Here is a 24848-nt window from a genome sequence, read left to right as displayed (position 1 = left end):
AGTCAAAAGGAAGGACTTTTGCTTTTGTATAAATATGTAATTACAGGCATGTATGTTTGAGAAGTTATGGGGGTTCTGCAGGCCATTACCCCCTCCCCAACTGGCTACTGCTCAGAGTAAATAAGTCAGTGTGAGCAGATTCATGTGGCTTTGTCTTTGCCTTCTTTACCGTTGGAATCACTGCAAAGACCATTTCTAAGATTGGAAAATGAAGAAGTTGACTCCCTTGGCAGTACTTGTGAATTGAATTGGGATGGTAGTGTTCAGGACAGGCTTTTTGCTCTCTGCCAAAGAGGGGTGAAATCCCTTGGAGGAAGGGAGTTATTGAAGTATGGTGGAGGGGAGGTTGGCAATGCAGCCATCTGAGATACCCAGGGTAGAGGGTGCCTTGTCAAGACAATGTGAATGTCCCTGGTGCCTTTGTACCATCCCTAAACCTGGGTCAGGCTAACCCCCAGACTAGGCAGCTCTCTCAGTGGGGACTCTCAGAACTGCCGGTGCTTTTGCTTTGTAGACTTAACCCCAATTGTAATTGGTTATTCAGGTGATTATTCCTGCAACTCCATGTCCCAGGGAATTTTTTTTTTTTTTTGAGACGGAGTCTCACGCTGTCAGCCAGGCTGGAGTGCAGTGGTGCAATCTTGGCTCACTGCAATCTCTGCCTCCTGGCAGAGATTCTCCTGCCTCAGCCTCCCGAGTAGCTGGGACTACAGGCGCCTGCCACCATGCCCGGCTAATTTTTTGTATTTTTAGTAGAGATGGGGTTTCACCGTGTTAGCCAGGATCGTCTCGATCTCCTGACCTCATGATCGGCCCGCCTCGGCCTCCCAAAGTGCTGGGATTACAGGCGTGAGCCACTGCGCCTGGCTCCAGGGACTCTCTTGATTAGTCACTTCTCTATCCATTGCAGCTGGCACCTCACTGATGTCTCAGTTTTGGCTGAATGCAAGACAGTATGCTTTATTATTTAGGGCCACATATATATGTAATGTAAGAATAAAGAAATGTATGGGATCATTTGACAACAGATTCAGTAAAATGAAGAATTTGATGGGGAGGAAAGATTTACTCCTAGGGCTATTCAGGAGTCTTCAGTTGTGTTGGTAATGTTTTACTTCATGAGGTGTTTGTTTGTTTGATACGGGACCTTGCTCTGTCACGCACGCTGGAGTGCAGTGGCACAGTCATAGCTCACTGCAACCACAAACCCCTGGGCTCAAGCAAAACTCCCACCTCAGCCTCCTGAGTATCTGGGACTACAGGCATGCACCACCACTGCCGGCTTATTTTTAAATTTTTGTAGAGACAAGATTTCCCTGTGTTGCCGAGGCTGGTCTTAAACTCCAGGCCTCAAGTGATCTTCCTGCCATGTTCTCCTAAAGTGTTGGTATTATAGGTTTGAGCCAGGTGTAGTGGCGGGCACCTGTAATCCCAGCTACTTGGGAGGCTGAGGTAGGAGAATCGCTTGAACCTGGTAGTGGAGGTTGCAGTGAGCCAAGATTGTGCCACTGCACCCCAGCCTGGGTAGCAGAGGAAGACGCCATCTCAAAATAAGTCAATCAATAAACAAACTTGCTTTTGCTTTACTCTGTGGACTTACCCCAAATTCTTTCTTGAGTGAGGTCCAAGAACTCTCTCTGGATTAGGACCCTTTTCTGGTAACCGTATGTTTCTACGGCTTGCAACCAAGAGTCCTAACCAATAAACCCTCCTTTTTGAGTGCTCATCTCCCCGATATAGGCCAGAAATAAACCAGACCTATTTCTGCACGCAAATGGAGAGTGGAGGACTGGAAAACCATGGTCCTTTGCTCACAGGTAACAAAATTGAACCCTGGCCTAGAAAAGCTCAGTGGGCACTGGTGATTTTCCTGCTGGCCCAGATACCTGCACAATCCGTAGTGCTGTCCAAAGTTGGGCCCCAAGTTACAGCTTTTTAGTAGTTCACATTCTCACACTCAGCCACTGTTCTCCAAAGCAGGACATGTAAGACTGGCCGGACCCAGAGAGATTTCCAGCCTTAGCCAGATGCCATATTGAAACCAGCTTCTCCACTGAACTCTAGGCCTTTGTTTTGGGCCCTGTTTTCCAACCTGAATGCCCACTTCTTGTTAAATTGTCCTTTGTCAGGGGTATTCTGCTTAACCCAGACAAATTCTCTGAATTTCAAGTCTTGGGAGTTTTATTTCTGTCTCTACTAAAATGCTCTGGGCTGCTATGCAAATTGGTCCACCCCCTCTCCAGGGCTCCTCATACCAGGGAATCTCTAGGAGATGCTCAGTTTTTATCAAGGATGTTGTCAAAGCTATTTAAATTGTACATTTATAGGATAGTCAGGTGTGGCCACAGGAGGAAAGATAGGAGAGGCTTGTAGAAGAAAGTTTATTATACTCACAGGTCCTAAAGAGGGGGTCACCACACACCATGCGGAGGTCACTGGGGAATATGCGGGGGTAGTCAGGAGGCAGAACGCTGGATGGGAGAGAGCTTGGGCCATGGCCTTTATTGAAGTTTCTGAGACAGGGCAGGTTAAACAGTTGAGGAGTGGCGAATTGAGTAATTTTTTTCTCTTTCTTTTTTTTTTTTTCTTGAGACAGGGTCTCACTGTTGCCCAGGCTGGAGTACAGTGGTGCCATCACGGCTCATTGTAGCCTCAATTTCCTGGGTTTAAGTGATTCTCCCATCTCAGCCTCTGAGTAGCTGGGACTACAGACGTGCCACCACACCTGGCTAACTTTTGTTTGTTTTTTGAGACCAGGTTTCACCATGTTGCCCAGGCTGAAATTTTGATAGGCTCTAAGTTAGATGGGTGGCCCCTAGTTGCCTGGTAGCAGGGCCTGGGATGATTAAGGCAAAGGAATATTCTCTTCTGGAGTATAAGGGCCAGATAGAGCTAGGATGGCTGTAGATTAGTCTGTGCATCAAAGGCATGCTCCTCGCTGGTCCCTTTGCTATCTCTAATATTGGCTATCCCCGATAAGGGCAGTCTCTCCCCAGCTGGAAAGATTTTTCAAGATGTTAAAACAGGCTGGGTGCAGTGGCTCACGCCTGTAATCCTAGCATTTTGGGAGGCTGAGGCAGGTGGATCACCTGAGGTCAGGAGTTCGAGACCAGCCTGGCCAACATGGTGAAACCCCATCTCTACTGAAAATACAAAAAATTAGCTGGGCATTGTGGTGGGCAACTGTAATCCCAGCTACTCGGGAGGCTGAGGCAGGAGAATTGCTTGAACCCGGGAGGAGGAGGTTGCAGTGAGCCGAGATTGCGCCATTGCACTCCAGCCTGGGCAACAAGAGTGAAACTCTGTCTCAAAAAAAAAAAAAAAAGTTAAAACAGCATAATACACAGAAAATTTAAAATATACACAATGAATCAAGTAACAAAGCCTTCCTTTCCCTAGGACAAAAGTATGCCTTTATATTTGCATACGAAAATACGCCATTTAAGTGATTTTGCAGAATGCAGAAAATCTGCTCCTAGATGACTTTATCTCTGCTTATTCAGAGAAGTAGCTTCTGTGGTTTTCAAAAGGTAAAAGGAAGAAAAAAAGCTCTTATTTCCCAGTATCCTGCATTGTGAACAATTTCTGCTTGCCAAGTTAGTCTCCATTTTCTTTCCATATCCCAGCTCCTATACCTTTGCATATGCAGTCTCTCAGCTTAACCTTTCCTCTCCCATTTTTGGAATTTTACTTATTTATTTATTTATTTTTGAGATGGAGTCTCGCTCTGTCGCCCAGGCTGGAGTGCAGTGGCACAATCTCAGCTCACTGCAACCTCCGCCTCCCGGGTTCATGCGATTTTCCTGCCTCAGCCTCCTGAGTAGCTGGGATTACAGACGCGTGACAGACGTGTGTCACCACGCCCAGCTAATTTCGTATTTTTAGTGGAGATGGGGTTTCACTATGTTGGCCAGCCTGGTCTTGAATTTCTGACCTCAAGTGATCCACCCACCTCGGCCTCTCAAAGTGCTGGGATTATAGGCGTGAGCTACCACACCCAGCAGAATTTTACTTTCTTTAAGGGTCAATCCAAGATTACATTGCTTATGAATTAATGATATAACCATTTGCTCTCTTGTTTTCCTAAATATTAGTCTTTTCTCTTAACTAATGTACACATTCTTTATGAGTAGGAACCACATTTTCCTCGTTTATTCTTTAGCACTTAACATTAATAATAATTAGTGACTGAATAATTTCATGAATAATCAAATACCTTTTGTAACAAATGGTACTTTGAATATTTGAATTTTCTTCTTTTTCCTTCTTTTTTTTTTTTTTTTGAGACAGGGTGTCACTCTGTGACCCAGGCTGGAGTGCAGTGGCTCTCTCTTGGCTCAATGCAACCTCCGCCTCCCGGGCTCCAGCGATCCTCCCACTTCAGCTTCCTGAGTAGCTGGGACCACAGGCACACACCACCATGCCTGGCTAATTTTTTTGTACTTTTTGTAGAGATGGGGTTTTGCCATATTGCCCAGGCTGGTCTTCAAACTCCTGGGCTCAAGCAATTCATTCTCCTTGGCCTCCCAAAGTGCTGGGATTATAGGTGTGAGCCACCACGCTCAGCCCTGGAATTTTCATGTAAGTTAATGCAACATTAAAGTCTATAAAGATTGAAGTCTATAAAACTTTTCATTGTATATTGTCATTAGTATTTTAATTTTTACATATTTTCACCATGCATGCATTTTGAAAACAAGATTTTATTTTTGTTTAACAATCAAAAAAAAATATTTTACACATTTCTAAGACTAGTATTCGGAAATTTTACATTTAAATTAATTTTAACATTAAAAAAGATATGTATTTTTGAGACGGAGTCTCACTCCGTCACCTAGGCTAGAGTGCAGTGGCACCATCTTGGCTCGCGCAATCTCTGCCTCCCAAGTTCAAGTGATTCTCTTACCTCAGCCTGCAGAGTAGCTGGGATTACAGGCACATGCCACTGCGCTTGGCTAATTTTTGTATTTTTAGTAGAGACAGGGTTTCTCCATATTGGCCAGGCTGGTCTTGAACTCCTGACCTCAAGTGATCCACCTGCCTCGGCCTTCCAAAGTGATGGGATTACAGGTGTGAGCCACCACGCCCAGCCATAAATACATTTTTAAAAAGTAATTTCTGCTTGTCAAAGTCAAATGATTTAAAATTTGGCTTACTTTAATGTTTGTTTTCTGTTGCTATAAAGGTGAATATGCAGTTTGGTATTATAAATAGAAAGAGCTTTTTTCTTGTGGAAAAACATGCAGCTCTGTAAGTCAGTGGCACTATACCCTAGAAAAATGGTGAAGGCAAAGTCCTTAGGAGAATGGGGCATTTCTGAACTCTTAGACTTTCCATCTGCTTAGTGGCTCACTTTGAAAAGTGAAAGGGAGGGAATCACGTACGCCTTTCCCAACAACTAGTTTTACATAGGTATATATACATACACAGAATGAGAGAATTTCAGTAGGTACATATATCTACTATATATGTCAGGTATACACACACACGCACGCACACACACATATATACATATCCCTGAATTTACATACAATGTATAGTTATCACAAATCAAGGACTTTTAAGATAAATATAAGATTTAAATATCTTTTGCTGACTTTCCTTTAGTAACATGTGGGAGAAAACCTCTATTTCAAGATGTGAAATTGGAGACTGCTTTTCCATTTCTTCAGCTCCTAATAAGCACTAAGAAGCGATTTGCATCAATTCACCACCTACTCCTTGGCATCCCCAATTCCTCCAGCAGTTATTGCGAAGGTGGCTTCATTTTCAGGCATCTCAGGACTAACAGAATACAAGGGAACAGAAGTTTATAAAAAGCTCTATTTCTATAAATACTATATTCAAGTCACAGGCATTATGCTCCCATCAGTCTGAGTCTCCAGAGACATCTGAGAGTTGGTACAACCAAATGTGGCCTACAGAACTTACCCACAAGTATTATTAACCCTCACAAACATTTATTGAGCAACTTCTATATATAAAGTTCTGAATGTCAAGAAAAATTACCCCAAACTTGGAAACAGATGAAAGGATAACTGGGTGTTTATTTATTTATTTTAAATTTTTTTTTTTTTTGAGATGAAGTCTTGCTCTTGTCCCCCAGGCTGGAGTGCAATGGCGAGATCTCGGCTCACTGCAACCTCTGCCTCCTGAGTTCAAACAATTCTCCTGCCTCAGCCTCCCGAGTAGCTGGGATTACAGGCACCTGCCATCATCACGCCCGCCTAATTTTCATATTTTTAGTAGAGACGGGGTTTCACCATGTTGACCAGGCTGGTCTCGAACTCCTGACTTTAGGTGATCCGCCTGCCTCGGCCTCCCAAAGTGCTGGGATTACAGGCGTAAACCACTGCATCTGGCCAACTGGGTATTCTTTTAGTATAGTGTCAGGTATTGTATAGCAGCCCCTTCGGGGTTTATCTGATTCTATAGGGGTATGCACCTTTCTCATGACTGGACTAATGTAGGAGCAAACTGTAAAAGACTTTGAAATAAATTAAAAGATTACTGAGTACCTTCCGTGGAAACATAGGTTGTCTAGCATATCCTCCCAGGTTATCCAATTCTCTTTTTTTTTTTTTTGAAACAAGGCTCCGCTTTTTCCCCACGCTTGGGTGCCGGGGTGGGATCTTGGCTCACTGCAACCTCCGCCTCACGGGTTCAAGCGATTCTCCTGCCTCAGCCTCCTGAGTAGCTGGGACTATAGGGGCCCACCACCACACCTGGCAAATTTTTGTATTTTTAGTAGAGACGGAGTTTCACCATGTTGGTCAGCCTGGTTTCGAACTCCTGACCTTCCTGCCTGGGGGATTACAGGTATGAGCCACCACGCTCGGCCCCCATGTTATCCAATTCTGTGAGGGCTGTATGCCTTCCATTGTCTTTGATCTATTTTATAACTCCGTAAGTTGTAGAGAACTATGAGCAGTGCAAATTGTTTTGTCCAGAGAGATGTAAATCGTGTAAAGTGGAATGCAATTGATTATTTTCCCATAGATATTGACTCATTTTTCATCAATTTATATTTCATTTTGTTAGAGTAGGTAGTTAGGCAGACGTGAGCAGAGAAGGAGAGCCCCCCTACCCCACCAGGAATGTAATGCAACCATCAGGTGATGGTCAGGTGGTTGTTAAACTGTCTCTTTAAAATAATAGGCTGGGTGTGGTGGCTCACGCCTGTAATCCCAGCACTTTGGGAGGCTGAGGTGGGCGGATCACTTGACATCAGGAGTTCGAGACCAGCCTGGCCAACATGGTGAAACCCCCTCTCTATTAAAAATACAAAAATTAGCTGGGCATGGTGGTGGGTGCCTGTGATCCCAGTTATTCAGGAGGCTGAGGCAGAAGAATTGCTTGAACCCAGGAGGTGGAGGTTGCAGTGAGCTGAGATCGTGCCACTGCACTCTAGCCTGGGCAAAAGAGGGAGGCTCCATCTCAAAAAAAAAAAAAAAAAAAAAAGATTATTTCAGTATTCCTTTGATTGACTACAATGTTCATTTGAATCACTGGTTTCCTCCTTAATTCAAGGGTTGAATAAAATCTTTGATACATGTTCATTTTATATTTATTTGCAAGAAAGTCAAGTTTTTAATTTTTAAAAAAATCATACTTTAGCAGGTACTGGACCCTATAGATTGTACAAAAGAGATAGAATCTTTACTTTTAAGATGTCTAACAGGTGAGCTAAGACATATGACTAGATGAAACCGTTTAGTTCGACGAAGTACATTTGTTTTTTGGGGTGTTTTTTTGAGACAAAGTCTCTGTTGCCCAGGCTGGAGTGCAGTGGCAGAATCTCGGCTCACTGTAACTTCCCCCTATTGGGTTCAAGCGATTCTCCTGCCTCAGCCTCCTGAGTAGCTGGGATTACAGGCACCCACCACCACGCCCGGCTAATTTTTGTATTTTTAATAGAGACGGAGTTTTGCCATGTTGGCCAGGCTGGTCTTGAGCTCCTGACCTCAGGTGATCCACCTGCATCGGCCTCCCAAAGTGCTGAGATTACAGGCATGAGCCATTGCGCCTGGCCCAATGAAGTACATTTGTCACAAATTTCTAGAGCTTGCCAAAGCTCCATAAAACAGCATTTTGGTGGTGGGCGCCTGTAATCCCAGCTACTCAGGAGACTGAGGCAGGAGAATGGTGTGAACACGGGAGGCGGAGCTTGCAGTGAGCAGAGATTGCGCCAATGCACTCCAGCCTGGGCTACAGAGCGAGACTCCGTCTTAAAAAACAAAAAACATAGCATTTATGGGCCGGGTGCGGTGGCTCACGCCTGTAATCCCAGCACTTTGAGAGGCCAAGGTGGGAGAATCACCTGAGGTCGGGAGTTCAAGACCAGCCTGACCAACATGGAGAAACCCTGTCTCTATTAAAAATACAAAATTAGCAGATGTGGTAGTGCATGCCAGCAATTCCAGCTACTCAGGAGGCTGAGGCAGGAGAATCTATTGCAGTGAGCCAAGATCACTCCATTGCACTCCAGTCTGGACAACAAGAGCGAAACTCCTTCTCAAAAACAAAATCAACAACAGGCCAGGCGCGGTGGCTCATACCCGTAATCCCAGCACTTTGGGAGGCTGAGGCGGGCGGATCACGAGGTCAAGAGATCAAGACTATCCTGGCTAACACAGTGAAACCCCTTCTCTACTAAAAATACAAAAAAATTAGCTGGGCGTGGTGGTGGGTGCCTGTAGTCCCAGCTACTTGGGAGGCTGAGGCAGGAGAATGGCATGAACTGGGAGGCAGAGCTTGCAGTGAGCCGAGATTGCACCACTGCACTCCAGCCTGGGCGACAGAGCGAGACTCCATCTCCAAACAAACAAAACAACAACAACAGCAACAACAACAAAAATGTAGCATTTATGTATTATAATCTTCAACAGAGACAGATGGTGAAAAACAAAATGGTCGGAACAAAAACCATCTTAGATAGATGGGGGAACTGATTATTTAATATTTATTCAATAATAATACATAATAAGTACTACTGTGATTCATAGCAAACACCAGATTAAGAGCTCATCTGATCTTTAGGGAGCAGCTTTTCCCTCTCTAGGCTACCCTAGAGTTACTGCAAATCTTTGCTTTGTGGCTTGGGGTTGATCAGTCAGTCACAAATATGACACATCTACCATGTCCCAGGAACTGGGAATACACCGGTGAGGAAGCAAACCCTTAGGATTACTATCTAGAGGGGATGACATATGTTATACAAATCATTACCAATAAAATGAAAGTAAGTTCCTTGAGGGCACGAACTAGTCTTTTTGTTTTGTTCACTGCTTTATCCCAAGAACCTAGAACAGCTAACATGTAGTAGTTTTTCTCTGTAAAAATTTATTAAATCTGTAATTCTTTATTTTTTTAAAATTTGTATTTTTTATTTTTTTAAGACAGAGTTTTGCTCTGTTGCCCAGGCTGGAGTGCAGTGCCACGATCTTGGCTCATTGCAACCTCCGCCTCCCGGGTTCAAGCAATTCTCCTGCCTCAGCCAACTGAGTAGTTGGGATTACAGGCGCCTGCCACCATGTCCGGCTAATTTTTGTAGTTTTAGTAGAGATGGTGTTCCACCATGTTGGCCAGGCTGGTCTCAAACTCCTGGCCTCAGGTGATCCGCCCACCTTGGCCTCCCAAAGTACTAGGATTACAGGTGTGAGCCACTGTGCCGGGCCAAAATCTGTAATTCTTAATTAAACACATAAAGTGCTGAGAAAGAATATAGCGTATAATATACTGAGTAACCTAGACTGTAAGGGTTAGGGAAAGGTTCCCCGAGAAAGTGATGTTTAAACTGAAACCTGAAAAACAAATGGAGTTAACTTGGCAAAAATACTTGATACTTACCTTGCACTTACTACACTTTAATTGGAATTGATGATTTCATTATCTAGGTGTATGCTTTGAAAGGTCAGGGAGCAAGTCAACGTGTCAATAGAATTCCTCAATCCCTAGTACCTAGCACACAGTAGGGACTTCCCAATAAATTGAATACTTTTTTTATAAGGAAATTCAAACACACAGCATCTGCCAGTAATAATTATAGCCTTGCGGTGGCTCACACCTATAGTCCCAACACTTTGGGTGGCCAAGGTGGGAGAATTGCTTGAGCCTAGGAGTTTGAGACCAGCTTGGGCAACATGGCAAAACCCCATCTCTACACACACACACACACACACACACACACACACACACACAAAGAATAAAAAAAAATTACCTATCATAAATCTTGGCAATTCTGAGCTCTCCTCTTCCCTTTCGCAAGCTTATTCTTGTTGTTGAAGCATGAGCCAGAATGTGTCCCCCAATGGGTTTTTTGGGATCTGCCTGAAAGCTGAATTAATAAAATATCTTTTCAGGTTTCATCATATGGACTATATATGGCAATATCTGCCATTACAAGGCAACCTTTCTGTGGTGGATGTCAGGAGTTGGAGTAAGTGTATATTCTAAACAAGCAGAGGCTTGTTCATAAACTAAGGAGTGGGGTGAGTTTTGGAGCTGCTATATACCTCATCTAGTCTAGGTTTCTGAGATTCCTATGATAGTTTATATTTTGTTTGACTTTTTCCTTTTTTTTTGAGATGGAGTCTAGCTCTGTCGCCCAGGCTGGAGTGCAGTGTTGTGCTCTCGCTCACTGCAACCTCTGCCTCCTGGGTTCAAGAAATTCTCCTGCCTCAGCCTCCCAGGTAGCTGGGATTACAGGCGCCCACCACCATGCCCAGCTAATTTTTTGCATTTTTAGTAGAGCCAAGGTTTCACTGTGTTGGCCAGGCTGGTCTTGAACTCCTGACCTCATGATCTGCCTGCCTCGGCCTCCCAAAGTGCTGGGGTTACAAGCGCAAGCCACCACGCCCAGCCTGACTTTTAAAAATGAGATTACTGGCCGGGTGAGGTGGCTCACGCCTGTAACCCCACTACTTTGGGAGGCCGAGGCGGGCGGATCACCTGAGGTTGGGAGTTCAAGATCAGCTTGACCAACATGGAGAAACCCTGTCTCTACCAAAAATACAAAATTAGCTGGGTGTGGTGGCACATGCCTGTAATCCCAGCTACTCAGGAGGCTGAGGCAGGAGAATCGCTTGAACCTGGGAGGTGGAGGTTGTGGTGAGCCGAGATCGCGCCATTGCATTCCAGCCTGGGTAACAAAAGCGAGACTCCGTCTCAAAAAATAAATAAATAAATAAATAATAAAGCACACTACATGGTAATTTTAAATGTATGGGTCTTATTCCCCAACTATACTCCAAATCTCTGTTCATCTTTGAAACTCCAGTGCCTGGAAAAGTGCCTATACTATACAGGGCACTCCATAAATATTGTGGAATAAATACAGAGATGACAATTTGGGACTCCCTAGTCTAGGTCCTTCTTGGACACAGATTTGTGTCATATCTTCAAAACTGCAATTCAGGGAACTTTTGAAGAGTGTTCTGACAGAGGCAAATATAAAAGAAGATAGATTCCCCCAGTTGAAGCACCATGCCTCCCATGCCATTATAGATAACCTAAACAAGACTGGGAAGCTAGAGCTTCTAGATGTGTAGTCATGATTTCTCTTCTTAGCAAACTATTGTTCGCTGTTACTAGTGTGGTACCCGATGTGCAAAAAAGAAGAGAGACAATTGCTTGTCATTACTGTAGGTGAAGAGCCTGAATGTTAAGAACACTATTTCCAAAAGGAGATGATTTTGAATCACCCAAATGGGGAAATAAATTATAGCATTTGCAAAAGGGCAAAGAAAACATATAGGAATGAGGCTGGGCACAGTGGCTCACGCCTGTAATCCCAGCCCTTTGGGAGGCTGCGGCAGGTGGATCCCTTGAGCCCAGGAGTTCAAGACCAGTCTGGACAACATGGTAAAACCCCATCTCTACAAAAAAATACAAAAATTAGCTGGGCAGGGTGGTGCGTGCCAGTAGTCCTGGCTACTCAGGAGGCTGACGCAGGAAGATCTCTCGAGTCCAGGAAGTTGAGACTGTGGTGAGTCGTGATTGTGCCACTGCACTCCAGTCACTCCAGCCTGGGTGACAGAGCAAGACCCTGTCCCAAAAGTAAAATAAAATACACAAAATAAAATAAAAAAAAAGAAAAAGAAAGATATTATGGGGATAAAAAAGTCTTAACAAATGATTCATAAACTAAGAAGTTATACTTAATCAAAATAGGCTGTGACATAGCAGCCTTAGCTCCAGGAGAATATCAAGCCAATTCAAATTTTGTTTGTTTGATATAATCCATAGGTTAAAAAGAACGGAAAACAAACAAATTTTGTTTGTTCCACTAAGGTGTTCGGGATTTTGTGTCAAATTTATGGATTTTTTTTTTTTTTTTGAGACGGAGTCTTGCTCTGTTGTCCAGGCTGGAGTGCAGTGCCGTGATCGTGGCTCACTGCAATCGCCACCTCCCGGGTTCAAGTGATTCTCCTGGCTTAGCCTCCTGAGTAGCTAGTAGTAGATTACAGGCGCATGCCACCACGCCCGGCTAATTTTTGTATTTTTAGTAGAGATGGGGTTTCACCATGTTAGTCAGGCTGGTCTTGAACTACCTGACCTCATGATCTGCCCGCCTCAGCCTCCCAAAGTGCTGGGATTACAGGCATGAGCCACGACCACGCCTGGCCAAATTTATGGCTCTTAACCTTTCTTGTAGGTCACTAACACTTTGATAATTTAATAAAAACGTTCCCCCCCCCCAAAAAAGGCACATATACACACATACAAAAATTTTTGTGTAAGTCTAGGAAATTCATAACCCCTTCTCTGGTGTACATGGGTATTAATAATAATAATAATAATAATAACAACTGAGATTTACTGAGTCCTTGCTATGTGGCAGACATTCTTCTAAGTCATCACATTTTTCCCTTTGCTTGAATTCCATATCTAGTAAATAATTTCAGATCAAAATTTGGATTCCTATTGAGGTCTACTTACAGGGAGAGAATGTGCTGGTCACATGAATCTCGAATGTAGTTACATTTTCATTATCAATAAACTGGCCCCCTGGTTCTTCATTCAGTCTCATGAGCTTGATTAATGTGTGTCTGCTCCCAAGAAACAGATTGGTTCTTAGTAGGCTGACCAAATCAAACCTCTGCCTGCAAGGCTGAGAGCTCTGGACTATGGTCAATTCACTGGAAAAATGGATATATCCCTGCAAAACCTCTCAGGTGACAGCATACCAGCCATTCCCCAGGCAGAAGCAGTCCTGATATACTGTGTGTTGTATGAGCTCTGGAGTTAGACCTGGGTTCAAATTCTGGCTTTTTAGCCATATGACTTGAAGAAAATTGTTTAACCATTCTAAATCTCTGTTTCTTCTTTTGTTATTTTTTTTTTTTAGATGGCATCTTTCTCTGCCGCCCAGGCTAGAGTTCAGTGCCAGGATCTCAGCTCACTGCAGCCTCAGCCTCCCGAGTTCAAGCGATTCTCCTGCCTCAGCCTCTGGAGTAGCTGGGACTACAGGCACCTGCCATCATGCCCGGCTACTTTTTGTGTTTTCAGTAGAGACAGAGATTCACAATGTTGGCCAGGCTGGTCTTGAACTCCTGACCTCAAGTGATCCACCCACCTCGGCCTCCCAAAGTGTTGGGATTAGAGGTGTGAGCCACTGCACTGGACCTCCTTCTCCTTTTTTTTTTTTTTTTTTTTTTGACGGAGTCTTGCTGTGTCACCCAGGCTGGAGTGCAGTGGCACAATCTCAGTTCACTGCAAACTCTGCCTCCCGGGTTCAGGCAATTATCCCTGCCTCAGCCTCCCAAGTAGCTGGGATTTTGCCATGTTAGTCAGGCTGGTCTTGAACTCCTGACCTCAGGTGATCTGCCTGCCTCAGCCTCCCAAAGTGCTGGGATTACAGGTGTGAGTCACCATGCCTGGCCTTATTTCTTCATTTTTAATGGGGGATAATAACTGTAATAGTTGTAAAATAAAATGAAATAATTCGGGTAAGGCATAAGTTCAGTGACTACAATTATTTACCTGCTTTCCTAATCCTGACTTAAACATTTATTACCTATATTACCTTGGGCTACCTTTATGAACCTGTTTCTTTCACTATAAAATGAGAATAAAAAGACTTTACCTCTTAGGGCATTGTGAGGATTCAAGATATATTGAATCTTTTTTTTTTTTTTAGAGAGAGTCCACTCTGTCACCCAGGCTAGAGTGCAGTGTCATGATCTCGGCTCATTGCAAACTCCACTACCCAGGCTGAAGTGATTCTCCTGCCTCAGTCTCCTGAGTAGCTGGGATTGCAGGTGTGTGCCACCACACTGAGCTAATTTTTTTGTATTTTTAGGATGTGGAGTTTCACCATGTTGGCCAGGATGGTCTCAAACTCCTGACCTTAAATGATCCGCCTGCCTTAGCCTCCCAAAGTGCTGGGATTACAGGTGTGAGCCACTGCACCCGGCCTGAATCTCGAATAGTATTCATAAAAGCCTCCTATGTGCCAGGAACTATACCTGTTCACTTACATACGTTTGTTCTATCCTTACGGCAATCTTGGCACATAAGAGATCCTCGATAAAGGATAATTATTGGCTGGGCACAGTGGCTCACACTTGTAATCCCAGCACGTTGGGAGGCCAAGGTGGGCAGATCGCTTGTTTGATCCCTTGGAGGCCCACGAGTTTGAGACTAGGCTGGCAAAAGGGTGAAACCCTGTCTCTACAAAAAATACAAAAAATGAGCTCGGTGTGGTGGCATGTGCCTGGTTCTGTGCTGTCTTGGAGGCTGAGGTGGGAGGATCGCTTGAGCCTGGGAGTCCAAGGCTGCAGTGAGCTAAGATCATGCCACTGCACTCCAGCCTGGGCAACAGAGACTCTGTCTCAAAAATTAAACTAAACTAAAGTAAACTAAACTAATACATAGGATAACTATTATTTAACTAAACAATTCAGCTAAAACAGTCACTCCGTCAGTGAAAAGCAGACCAGGAAACTTTTCTTTAAGTTTCTTTGAACTTCCTGACTCTTACAGCAGTTATAACCAAGTCTTGAGGTGAAGTACAAGAAGGTGTAATAGCATTCCACATTCTTTTAGAGGGCTTTAATTTTCTTCTATTTCTGACCAAGCAAAAACAGCTTCAGAAAACCACCCATAACCCTCCTTGAGCCTATCGTCTTATTTCCTCTTCTTTTATATTTTCTTCTCTTCTTCTCTCTTCCTTTTGTCAGGGAACTGGGGAGTATGGCGAGGAGGAGGAAGAGATGGAGGTGGATATTAGTAATAAAGAGGGGATGAGAATATTTCATTTCTCCCCCTCTGGTTGAACAGGATATGGCATATTACCTTGTTGAGGGTAAGACCCAAAACAGCCTGACCTGGCAATGTCAAATTAGGATGCTGGAGTCATGAAACATATAGAGTTATGGTATAGGATGGGGAGGATGGTACAGTGAGGTTCAAGTAGCATTAACTTTGATGTCAAAGATACCTGGGTTCAAATCCTGTCTCCCACATTCTTAAATTCTGGGATTGGGCAAGCACTAAGTATTCTGAGCCTCTGTTTCCACCTTTATAAATTAGGAATAATCATCATGCCTACCTTAAATACTGATTGGAGTGTGGATCTTGAGGGGCATGAGCAAGGGCAAGCTTGAGGGACAATAAGTACTCCTGGTGCTTTTTACTTGCTAAGGAGTGAGGTTACAAATGGCATTTTCGAGAAGTGGTCCATTGAGGAGAGAAAGATTGAACTTGCCCAAGAATGAGGAGGCTTTTTTTGAGATGGAGCCTTGCTCTGTCACCCAGGCTAGAGTGCAGTGGCAGGATCTCGGCTCACTGCAACCTCTGCCTCCTGGGTTCAAGCAATTCTCCCTGCCTTAGCCTCCCAAGTAGCTGGATTACAGGAACCCGCCACCACACCAGGCTAATTTTTGTATTTTTAGTAAAGATGCAGTTTTGCCATGTTGGCCAGGCTGGTGTCGAACTCCTGACCTCAGGTGATCCACCTGCCTCAGCCTCCCAAAGTGCTGGGATTACAGTTGTGAGCCATGCCTGGCAGGGGAGGCTTTGAGATTTTGGGAAGACGGGGGAAAGGGGAGTACCGCCAAAGGAGAAGAATTTTGAGGAAAGAGAAGAGATGGTTAAAAAAAAAAAGGACATGCTTAAGAAGTTTTATTAAGTAATTCTCCCCTCTGTCTTCTTCCAAAATATGCAGAAAAATATATACTTTTTTCAACATTTTAAAGATGGAATTCTGGGTTCTTTTTTTGGTGGGGAGGTGAGATGGGGAGGGATTCAACAACATACTGAGATTGGTTTCACAAAAACAACAGGGAGCCTCCAAGGAGGCTGTGAGTTACATTGGGTCACATGATAATTAGATAAGATGATGCATAAAAGCACCTGGCACATGGTAAGTAATCAATAAATATAAATTAATTTTTAGAGGGAGGAAAATGAAGTTCCAATAGTTCAAATCACTTGTACAAGGTCACCATGCTAGTGACCCTGGTTTAATGTTTTTTTCTCTAATCATGTTGCCTCTAATTTATGCTAATGATGTTGGATCAGAAGGTGACATCCTTAGGACAGGTGTGGTGGCTCACACCTCTAATCCCAGCACTTTGGGAGGCCAAGGCAGGCGGATCGCCTGAGGTCAGGAGTTCAAGACCAGCCTGGCCAACATGGTGAAACCCTGTCTCTACTAAAAATACAAAAATTAGCCAGGTGTGGTGGAGTGCTCCTGTAATCTCAGTTACTCAGGAGGCTGAGGCAGGAGAATCTCTTGAACCTGGGAGGTGGAGGTTGCAGTGAGCCAAGATCATGCCACTGCACTCCAGCCTGGGCAACAACAAACAAACAAAAAGAAGGTGACATCCTTAAGAGAATAAACTGACTGTACATTTATAAGACTGCCAGTATTCTAAGGTGACTTTTTGTTTTCCTAAAACAAATACACAAATGAAGTAGGTGGCAACATCATGGTCTTATTTGTTGTTCATCTTGTTATTTGCCCCAGTGTGAGACTTTATGGGCTGATACTTTGACTTTTTATCTCCAAGTCTTCATCAAGTAGATCATTACAGTTCTAAAGTCTGTATTTGTAAGCCTCATCTAGGAGCTACTCCTCTTGCTGTATTGTATGGCAGCTCCTTGCCTCTATAACTTCGTTCCTTTTTAATACAATGTGCAATCAAGTGTAATACATGGGATATAACCCTCAATTACTGTCAGGGTACTTGCGGACTCATACCAATTATAGTGATATTTCCCTGACAGGCCCCAGAGGAGCTGCAGCTTGGAGTTTCCCAACACTGAGAAACAAAGATATTTTCTTTATGGGAGGTTTCCTAATAGCATTTAAAATCTTTTAGTTTAAAATTGTCCTTTTTTTCCCCCATTTAGCTGTGGCAACTTTTATGCTTTATATAAAGACAAGCATTTAATTTGTATTGTTATAATTTAATATACTTTATTAACATACCAATTATAGTGAACCTTGTTTCCTAACAATTCAGCTAGGTGGAGGAGATGATGTTTCAGAGTTGACTTACCCAGTAAAAATACTAGCCTTTGTTACTTTGTCTAGCACTTTACTTAGCTTCTTCATTTTCAGTCTCCTCCCCATTCCAACTCCCTCTTCAATTATCTGTCACCTCTCCATTTCTTTCATTGTCTTATTGGAATTAATTCAAAATTGTTTTACTCTTTTTGAAACTTTCTACAAATATAAGAAAAATAACCCCTATCTGACCTAATTTCCACTGATTTCCTTTGCCTTCTAACTCTAGAGTGACAGTTTTGGCCTCTTCAATGCTCCCTCCCGACACCTGAAGAAAGAACATTGCTCTTTAACTTGTACTGTTTTATTTGAATGCAACCCACTTCCTCCCTCTGAGCCAATGAGTCATTTTCTCTTTTTAAAGTCAGCCTTAAAAATCTTCCATTTCTCTTCAGTTTAAAATTATTCTCTTTGTGAAGCACTTCATGTCCTGTGTATGAAAGTCACCCCATAAAACAGATGATTGCCTTAACCACTCAACGACTATACTATAGACACTATAGACAATGTGTGACTTACCAAGACTAAACTTTTGAGTTGAACGGACATCATTTATTTTCCTTCTTTCTTTTTTTTATTTTTGAGACAGAGTCTCACTCTGTCACCCAGGCTGAAGTGCAGGGGTGAGATCTCAGCTCACTGTAACCTCCCCTGCCGGGTTCAAACCATTCTTCTGCCTCAGCCTCCTGAGTAGCTGGGATTACACGCACACGTCTTTACACCCGGCTAATTTTTATATTTTTAGTAGAGATGGGGTTTCGCCATGTTGGCCAGGCTGGTCTCGATCTCCTGACCTCATGATCCACCTGCCTTTGTCTCCCAAAGTGCTGGATTACAGGAGTGAGCCACCGTACCCAGCCACAATAATTTTTTTTTTTGAGACAGCTTCTCACTCTCTTGCCCAGGCTGGAGTGTAGTGGTGCAAACATGGCTCACTGCAGCCTTGACCTCCCAGGCTCAAGCAATCCTCCTGCCTCAGCCTCCTCGCAAGTAGCTAGGACTACAGGCATTTGCCACCATGCTTGGCTAATTTTTTTATTTTTTGTAGAGATAAGGTCTCTCTATGTTGCCCAGGCCCCTGGGCTCAAGCAGTCCTTCTGCCTCAGCCTCCCAAAGTGCTGGGATTACAGGTGTGAGCTACCATGCTTGGCCGAGGACAGGATTTTTGTCTTTTTTGTTCACTAGTGAATTCTCAGAATATTGTTACATAGTAGATTTTCAATAAATATTCATTGAGTGAATAAATGATTGATTTCCCCTCCTCAATCTTCTAAATTGCTTAATACCATTTGAGTAGTTAATATTTTTCATAAGAATCTCTTGTAACTAAGTAGAAAATACTTATAAAATGGTCTTGAGGCCAAGCACGGTGGCTCATGCTTGTAATCCCAGCACTTTGGGAGGCTAAGGCGGATGGATCACGAGGTCAGGAGATTGAGACTATCCTGGCTAACTCGGTGAAACCCCGTCTCTACTAAAAACACAAAAAATTAGCCTGGCGTGGTGGCAGGCACCTGTAGTTCCAGCTACTAGGGAGGCGGAGGTGAGAGAATGGCGTGAATCCGGGAGGCGGAGCTTGCAGTGAGCCGAGATCCTGCCATTGCACTCCAGCCTGAGTGACAGAGCCAGACTCCGTCTCAAAAAAAAAAAAAAAAAAAAAAAAGGGCCTTGAAAAGTGATAGATAGATATCAAACTGCAAAAGATTAAGCAAAAGGTTAAGGGTAAGTTTGGAAAATGCCTAAAGAGAGACACATTCATTTCAATACAATTTACAGAATTTACTCCAGCATATCAAATATCTTTTTATATGTATATATGTCAATGATTCATTTAATCTGCTACCACACGATGTATTGCTTCTGTTTTAAAGTAATAGCACTTTGTATTGCAACCATCAGAGTAATAATTAATTTATTCTAATTTAGGCAAGAATCTTCAATGGATGCGAATATAAATACATGAAAGCTGATTGCAGAGCAAGATATTTACACAGTCTCAAATTATCACCCCACAAATTACTAATTAAATGCAAAACGGAATTTTTGTAATTTTCTTTTACAATGGAGACCTCATGTGAATATCATTTTAATCATATGATCAGAATTAATATCACTAATAATGGGACAAACTGCCATCATGTGCTTCCTGATATGATATACTGAGAAGGGCTTAATATTGCTTATGTAGTTTTCCTGTCAAAATGTTTAACATTTTAAATAATGAAGAAAAAAATCAACTTCAAATTGAGGGACATTGCAAAACAGTTAGCCTGTGTTCTACAAAAATGTCAGTGCCACAAAAGTCTAACAAAGTGGCCGGGCGCGGTGGCTCAAGCCTGTAATCCCAGCACTTTGGGAGGCCGAGACGGGCGGATCACGAGGTCAGGAGATCAAGACCATCCTGGCTAACATGGTGAAACCCCGTCTCTACTAAAAAATACAAAAAACTAGCCGGGCGAGGTGGTGGGCATCTGTAGTCCCAGCTACTCGGGAGGCTGAGGCAGGAGAATGGCGTAAACCCGGGAGGCGGAGCTTGCAGTGAGCTGAGATCTGGCCACTGCACTCCAGCCTGGGCAACAGAGTGAGACTCAGTCTCAAAAAAAAAAAAAGTCTAACAAAGTTTGAAGAGCTTTCTGATTAAAGGAGACTAAAGAGACATGACAGTTACACGCAGTGCATGTTCTTTAATTGATCCTGAATTGAATGCAAAACAAAAAAACCCCAACAACTATAAAGGACATTATTGGAGCAATTGGAGACACTTGAATACAATTGTATATTAGATAACATTATTATGCCAATGTTAGAATTTCTGAATGTGATAATTGTATTGTGGCTATGTAGAAGAACATCATTCTTAGAAGAGATATGCTGAAGTATTAAGAGGTGAAGTGTCATGATGTCTGCCAATAATTTTCAGTGGTTCAGAAGAAACTTCTCAAATGACTCAACAAAAAATACATATACAGGCTGGGCGTGGTGGCTAACACCTGTAATCCCAGCACTTTGGGAGGCTGAGGTGGGTGAACCACCTGAGGTCAGGAGTTCGAGACCAGCCTGGCCAACATGGTGAAACCCTGTCTCTATTAAAAATTAAAAAATTGGCCAGGCGCGGTGGCTCAAGCCTGTAATCCCAGCACTTTGGGAGGCCGAGACGGGCGGATCACGAGGTCAGGAGATCGAGACCATCCTGGCTAACAAGGTGAAACCCCGTCTCTACTAAAAAATACAAAAAACTAGCCGGGCGAAGTGGCGGGCGCCTGTGGTCCCAGCTACTCGGGAGGCTGAGGCAGGAGAATGGCGTGAACCCGGGAGGCGGAGCTTGCAGTGAGCTGAGATCCGGCCACCGCACTCCAGCCTGGGCGACAGAGCCAGACTCAGTCTCAAAAAAAAAAAAAAAAAAATTAAAAAATTAGCCAGACGTGGTGACCCTCCAGCTACTCGGGAGGCTGAGGCAGGAGCATCACCTGAGCCTGGGAGGCAGAGGTTGCAGTGAGCAGAGATGGTGCCACTGCATTGCAGCTTGGGTGACAGAGTGAAACTTCGTCTCATAAAAAAAAAAAAGAAAAAGAAAACATTTTTAAAAAGCATTATCATGAATTTAGATTTTTTTTGCTTTGTTTGAGACAGTCTTGCTCTGTCTCCCAGGCTGGAGTGCAGTGGTGTGAATTTAGGATTATTTTGATTGCTTATTCAGACACATAATGCTCAAAATTTGTTATGGTGGCAACAAACCTTTCTTTGATTTTTCTATTTTTATTATCCTACTTTAGCTCTCTGTGTCCTTCTATTCACTGCCGTGTTTCAGAGCCATCGATGGTTATGTCATGTGCACAACACTTCAACAAATTCTGAATATGCCTAATGTGAACTGAAGTTCTTTTTCTTCAAACAGGAGACTTCTCCCATAGGGCCTCTGATAAATATATCTCATGTATATCCTGTAGAATGATGACTTTTTTGTTTTTATGTATGGTTTTTATTGCACTGATAAGCTGCAACATTAGTTTTTATTTCCCTAGGATCTATTTCTTATCGTCCTCCCATACCCCTTTAGCCCTAGACCAAAGAGAAGCCCAAAGTACTGCTGAAAATGATTAAAGTATCACTTTATTCTATAAAGAACTAGAGAAAAAATAGAATTCTGATATCAAGATTTGGCAATTGCGAAGTAATATAATGCTTGTGCAATACAGTGATTTTTTTTTTTTATGAGCTCTTTTGCTCTTTGTTGTTGCCCAAGCTGAGTGCTTGGATCTTGGCTCACTGCACCTCTACCTCCTGGGGCTCAAGTGATTCTCCCACCTCAGCCTCTCCCCCGAAAATGGGACAGCAGGTGCCACCACGCCCAGCTAATTTTTGTATTTTTAGTAGAGATGAGGCTTCACCATGTTGGCCAGGCTGGTCTCGAACTCCTGACCTCAGGTAATCCACCCATCTTGGCCTCCCAAAGTGTTGGGATTACAGGCGTGAGCCACTGCGCCCGGCAATAAAGTGATTTGTGATATATTTGTGTCCACATAAAGACTAATGATTTTGAAATTCTTTTCTTTCTTTCTTTTTTTTTTTTTGAGATGGAGTCTTGCTCTGTTGCCCAGGCAGGAGTTCAATGGCACGATCTCGGCTCACTGCAACCTCCGCCTCCCACGTTCAAGTGATTCTTCTGCCTCAGCCTCTTGAGTAGCTGGGATTACAGGTGTGCGCCACCACACCCGGCTAATTTTTGTATTTTTAGTAGAGACGTGGTTTCATTATGTTAGTCAGGCTGGTCTCAATCTCCTGACCCCATGATCTGCCTGCCTTGGCGTGCTAAAGTGCTGGGATTACAGGCATGAGCCACTGTGCCCAGCCTTGAAATTATTTTCTGTTTTACCCTTAACCCTCTTTATGTTAACCTCTGTGAAATAAAAAGTGGAATATTGGGGCTTACGTCATAGTTGCTCCTGGATCGGCAGTCATTTGATTGGTCACAAAAACAGCCACATTATATTCTGTATCAAGAGATAAAATTTTAAAACTATGAGAAAGGCTATATATATATATTTTATTATTATTATTATTATTTATTTATTTATTTATTTTTGGAGACGGAGTTTCACTCTTGTTGCCTAGGCTGTAGTGCAATGGCGTGATCTCGGCTCACCACAACCTCCGCCTCCTGGGTTCAAGTAATTCTCCTGCTTCAGCCTCCCGAGTAGCTGGGATTAGAGGCATGCACCACCACACCAGGCTAATTTTATATTTTTTAGTAGAGACGGGGTTTCTCCATGTTGGTCAGGCTGGTCTCGAACTCCCAAACTCCCGACCTCAAGTGATCCGCTCGCCTTGGCCTCCCAAAGTGCTGGGATTACAGGCGCGAGCCAAGAAAGGCAATATAGATATTTAAAAGTTCATCGTTTAGATTTTAGAGTTTAGAAATATTGCATCATGAATTTATTTTATAAATAACATCATATTCCTATTTTTCATTGACAACAAAAATTATTTGTTATTATTATTATTAAGGTTAGAATAAATATTTTTGGTTTAAAAAAACAGTTGTAAAGTTGGGTGCAGTGGCTCATGCCTGTAATCTCAGCACTTTGGAGGTTGAGGTGGGCAGATCATGAGGTCAGGAATTTGAGACCAGCCTGGCCAACGTGGTGAAACCCCGTCTCTACTAAAAATACAAAAAATTGGCCAGACATGATGGCAGGTGCCTATAATCCCAACTACTCAGGAGGCTAAGGAGGAAGAATCGCTTGAACCAGGGAGGCGGAGGTTGCAGTGAGCCGAGATCGTGCCACTGCACTCCAGCCTGGGCAACAGTGCGAGACACTGCCTCAAAAAGAAAAAAAAAAAAAAAAAAGAGTTGTATTCTCATGAAGGTAATTTTATTTAAAAAAAAAAAAAAACAAGGCCGGGCTCGGTGGCTCAAGCCTGTAATCCCAGCACTTTGGGAGGCCGAGACAGGCGGATCACGAGGTCAGGAGATCGAGACCATCCTGGCTAACACAGTGAAACCCCGTCTCTACTAAAGATACAAAAAATTAGCCGGGCGTGGTGGCGGCGCCTGTAGTCCCAACTACTCGGGAGGCTGAGGCAGGAGAATGGCGTAAACCCGGGAGGCGGAGCTTGCAGTGAGCCGAGATCGCGCCACTGCACTCCAGCCTGGGCGACAGAGGGAGACTCCGCCTCAAAAAAAAAAAAACAACAAACCACTGCCTCCTGACATTATATTCCAAGCTTCTCTGCAAAGTATACTTGACAAACATAGTCACAGATGCCATTTTATTTTAAAGATATACCTTCTGAGATTTTTTGGAGTCGTGACAACATCTGGGCCAATTTTTGCTGCCGTTCGGCCAACTCTCCACGGCCACTGAAATCCACTCGAAAAAGTGCCATTATTGAATCGATAATCTACACAGGATTAAGGTAAAAATAAACATGCATTTGGAAATTGAAGGAAAACGTTATTTGAATAGAGATCAATAGAATAAAAATATTATGCTAAATAGCTCTGTGAAAGCAGTATTTAAAAGCTTGTACCAATAGTTTGAAGATGCCAGCTTCTTCATGGAACTTTGCTGCTACATAATCAAGTAGCTCCATCTGATGTTCACCTGGTGGGAAATGCAGTGAGAAAATGTTATAAAAGTTGAAAGAGGCAGAGGCTAAGATCATTCATATTCTTGGGAGCCAGGCAAAAGAAAGTCCTTGAAGGATTCTCTTATTTATTACTTTATTAAATATTATCGCAGCCTGGCATGGTGGCTCATGCGTGTAATCCCAACACTTTGGGAGGCCGAGGCGGGTGGATTTCTTGAGGTCAGGAGTTCAAGACCAGCCTGGCCAACATGGTGAAACCTTGACTCTACTAAAAAAATACGAAAATTAGGCCAGGCGCGGTGGCTCATACCTGTAATCCCAGCACTTTGGGAAGCCAAGGCAGGCGGATCATTAGGTCAGGAGTTCAAGACCAGCCTGGCAACATGGTGAAACCCTGTCTCTACTAAAAAAAGAAAAATACAAAAATTAGCTGGGCATGGTGGTGGGCACCAGTGATCCCAGCTACTCGGGAGGCTGAGGCAGGAGAATCGCTTGAACCTGGGAGGCTGAGGCTGCAGTGAGCAGTGATTGCGCCACTATGCTCCAGCCTGGGCGATAGAGCAAGACTCTATCTCGTTTAAAAAATATATATAATGGCTGGGCACGGTGGCTCAAGCCTGTAATCCCAGCACTTTGGGAGGCCGAGACGGGCGGATCACGAGGTCAGGAGATCGAGACCATCCTGGCTAATCTGGTGAAACCCCGTCTCTACTAAAAAATACAAAAAACTAGCCGGGCGAGG

At 43.4% G+C, this 24848-nt stretch overlaps 1 protein-coding gene across 3 annotated transcripts in view; it reads right to left on the bottom strand.

Annotated features, from left to right (window-relative positions):
• Window positions 1-5031: 5031 nt before the first annotated feature.
• DMC1 (DNA meiotic recombinase 1) overlaps window positions 5032-24848 on the bottom strand; it is a 52922-nt gene continuing 33105 nt past the window's right edge. For 2 of the 3 annotated variants that reach the window (XM_017945314.1, XM_009217291.3), the window contains exons 10-14: window positions 24047-24120; window positions 23803-23917; window positions 22446-22506; window positions 10220-10336; window positions 5032-5784 (exon numbers count right to left, since the gene is read on the bottom strand). In XM_017945314.1, the coding sequence (XP_017800803.1) occupies window positions 5715-5784; window positions 10220-10336; window positions 22446-22506; window positions 23803-23917; window positions 24047-24120 (437 nt within the window). In that variant the 3' untranslated portion in view covers window positions 5032-5714. The remainder of the gene's footprint in view (window positions 5785-10219; window positions 10337-22445; window positions 22507-23802; window positions 23918-24046; window positions 24121-24848) is intronic. The other variant, XM_003905544.3, reaches the window with a different exon arrangement.

The sequence above is a fragment of the Papio anubis genome, chromosome 16, assembly GCF_008728515.1.
Source record: "Papio anubis isolate 15944 chromosome 16, Panubis1.0, whole genome shotgun sequence".
NCBI classification, from domain to species: domain Eukaryota; kingdom Metazoa; phylum Chordata; class Mammalia; order Primates; family Cercopithecidae; genus Papio; species Papio anubis.
The sequence above is the reverse complement of the archived record's forward strand: the minus strand, read 5'-3'. Positions and strand labels throughout refer to the sequence as shown.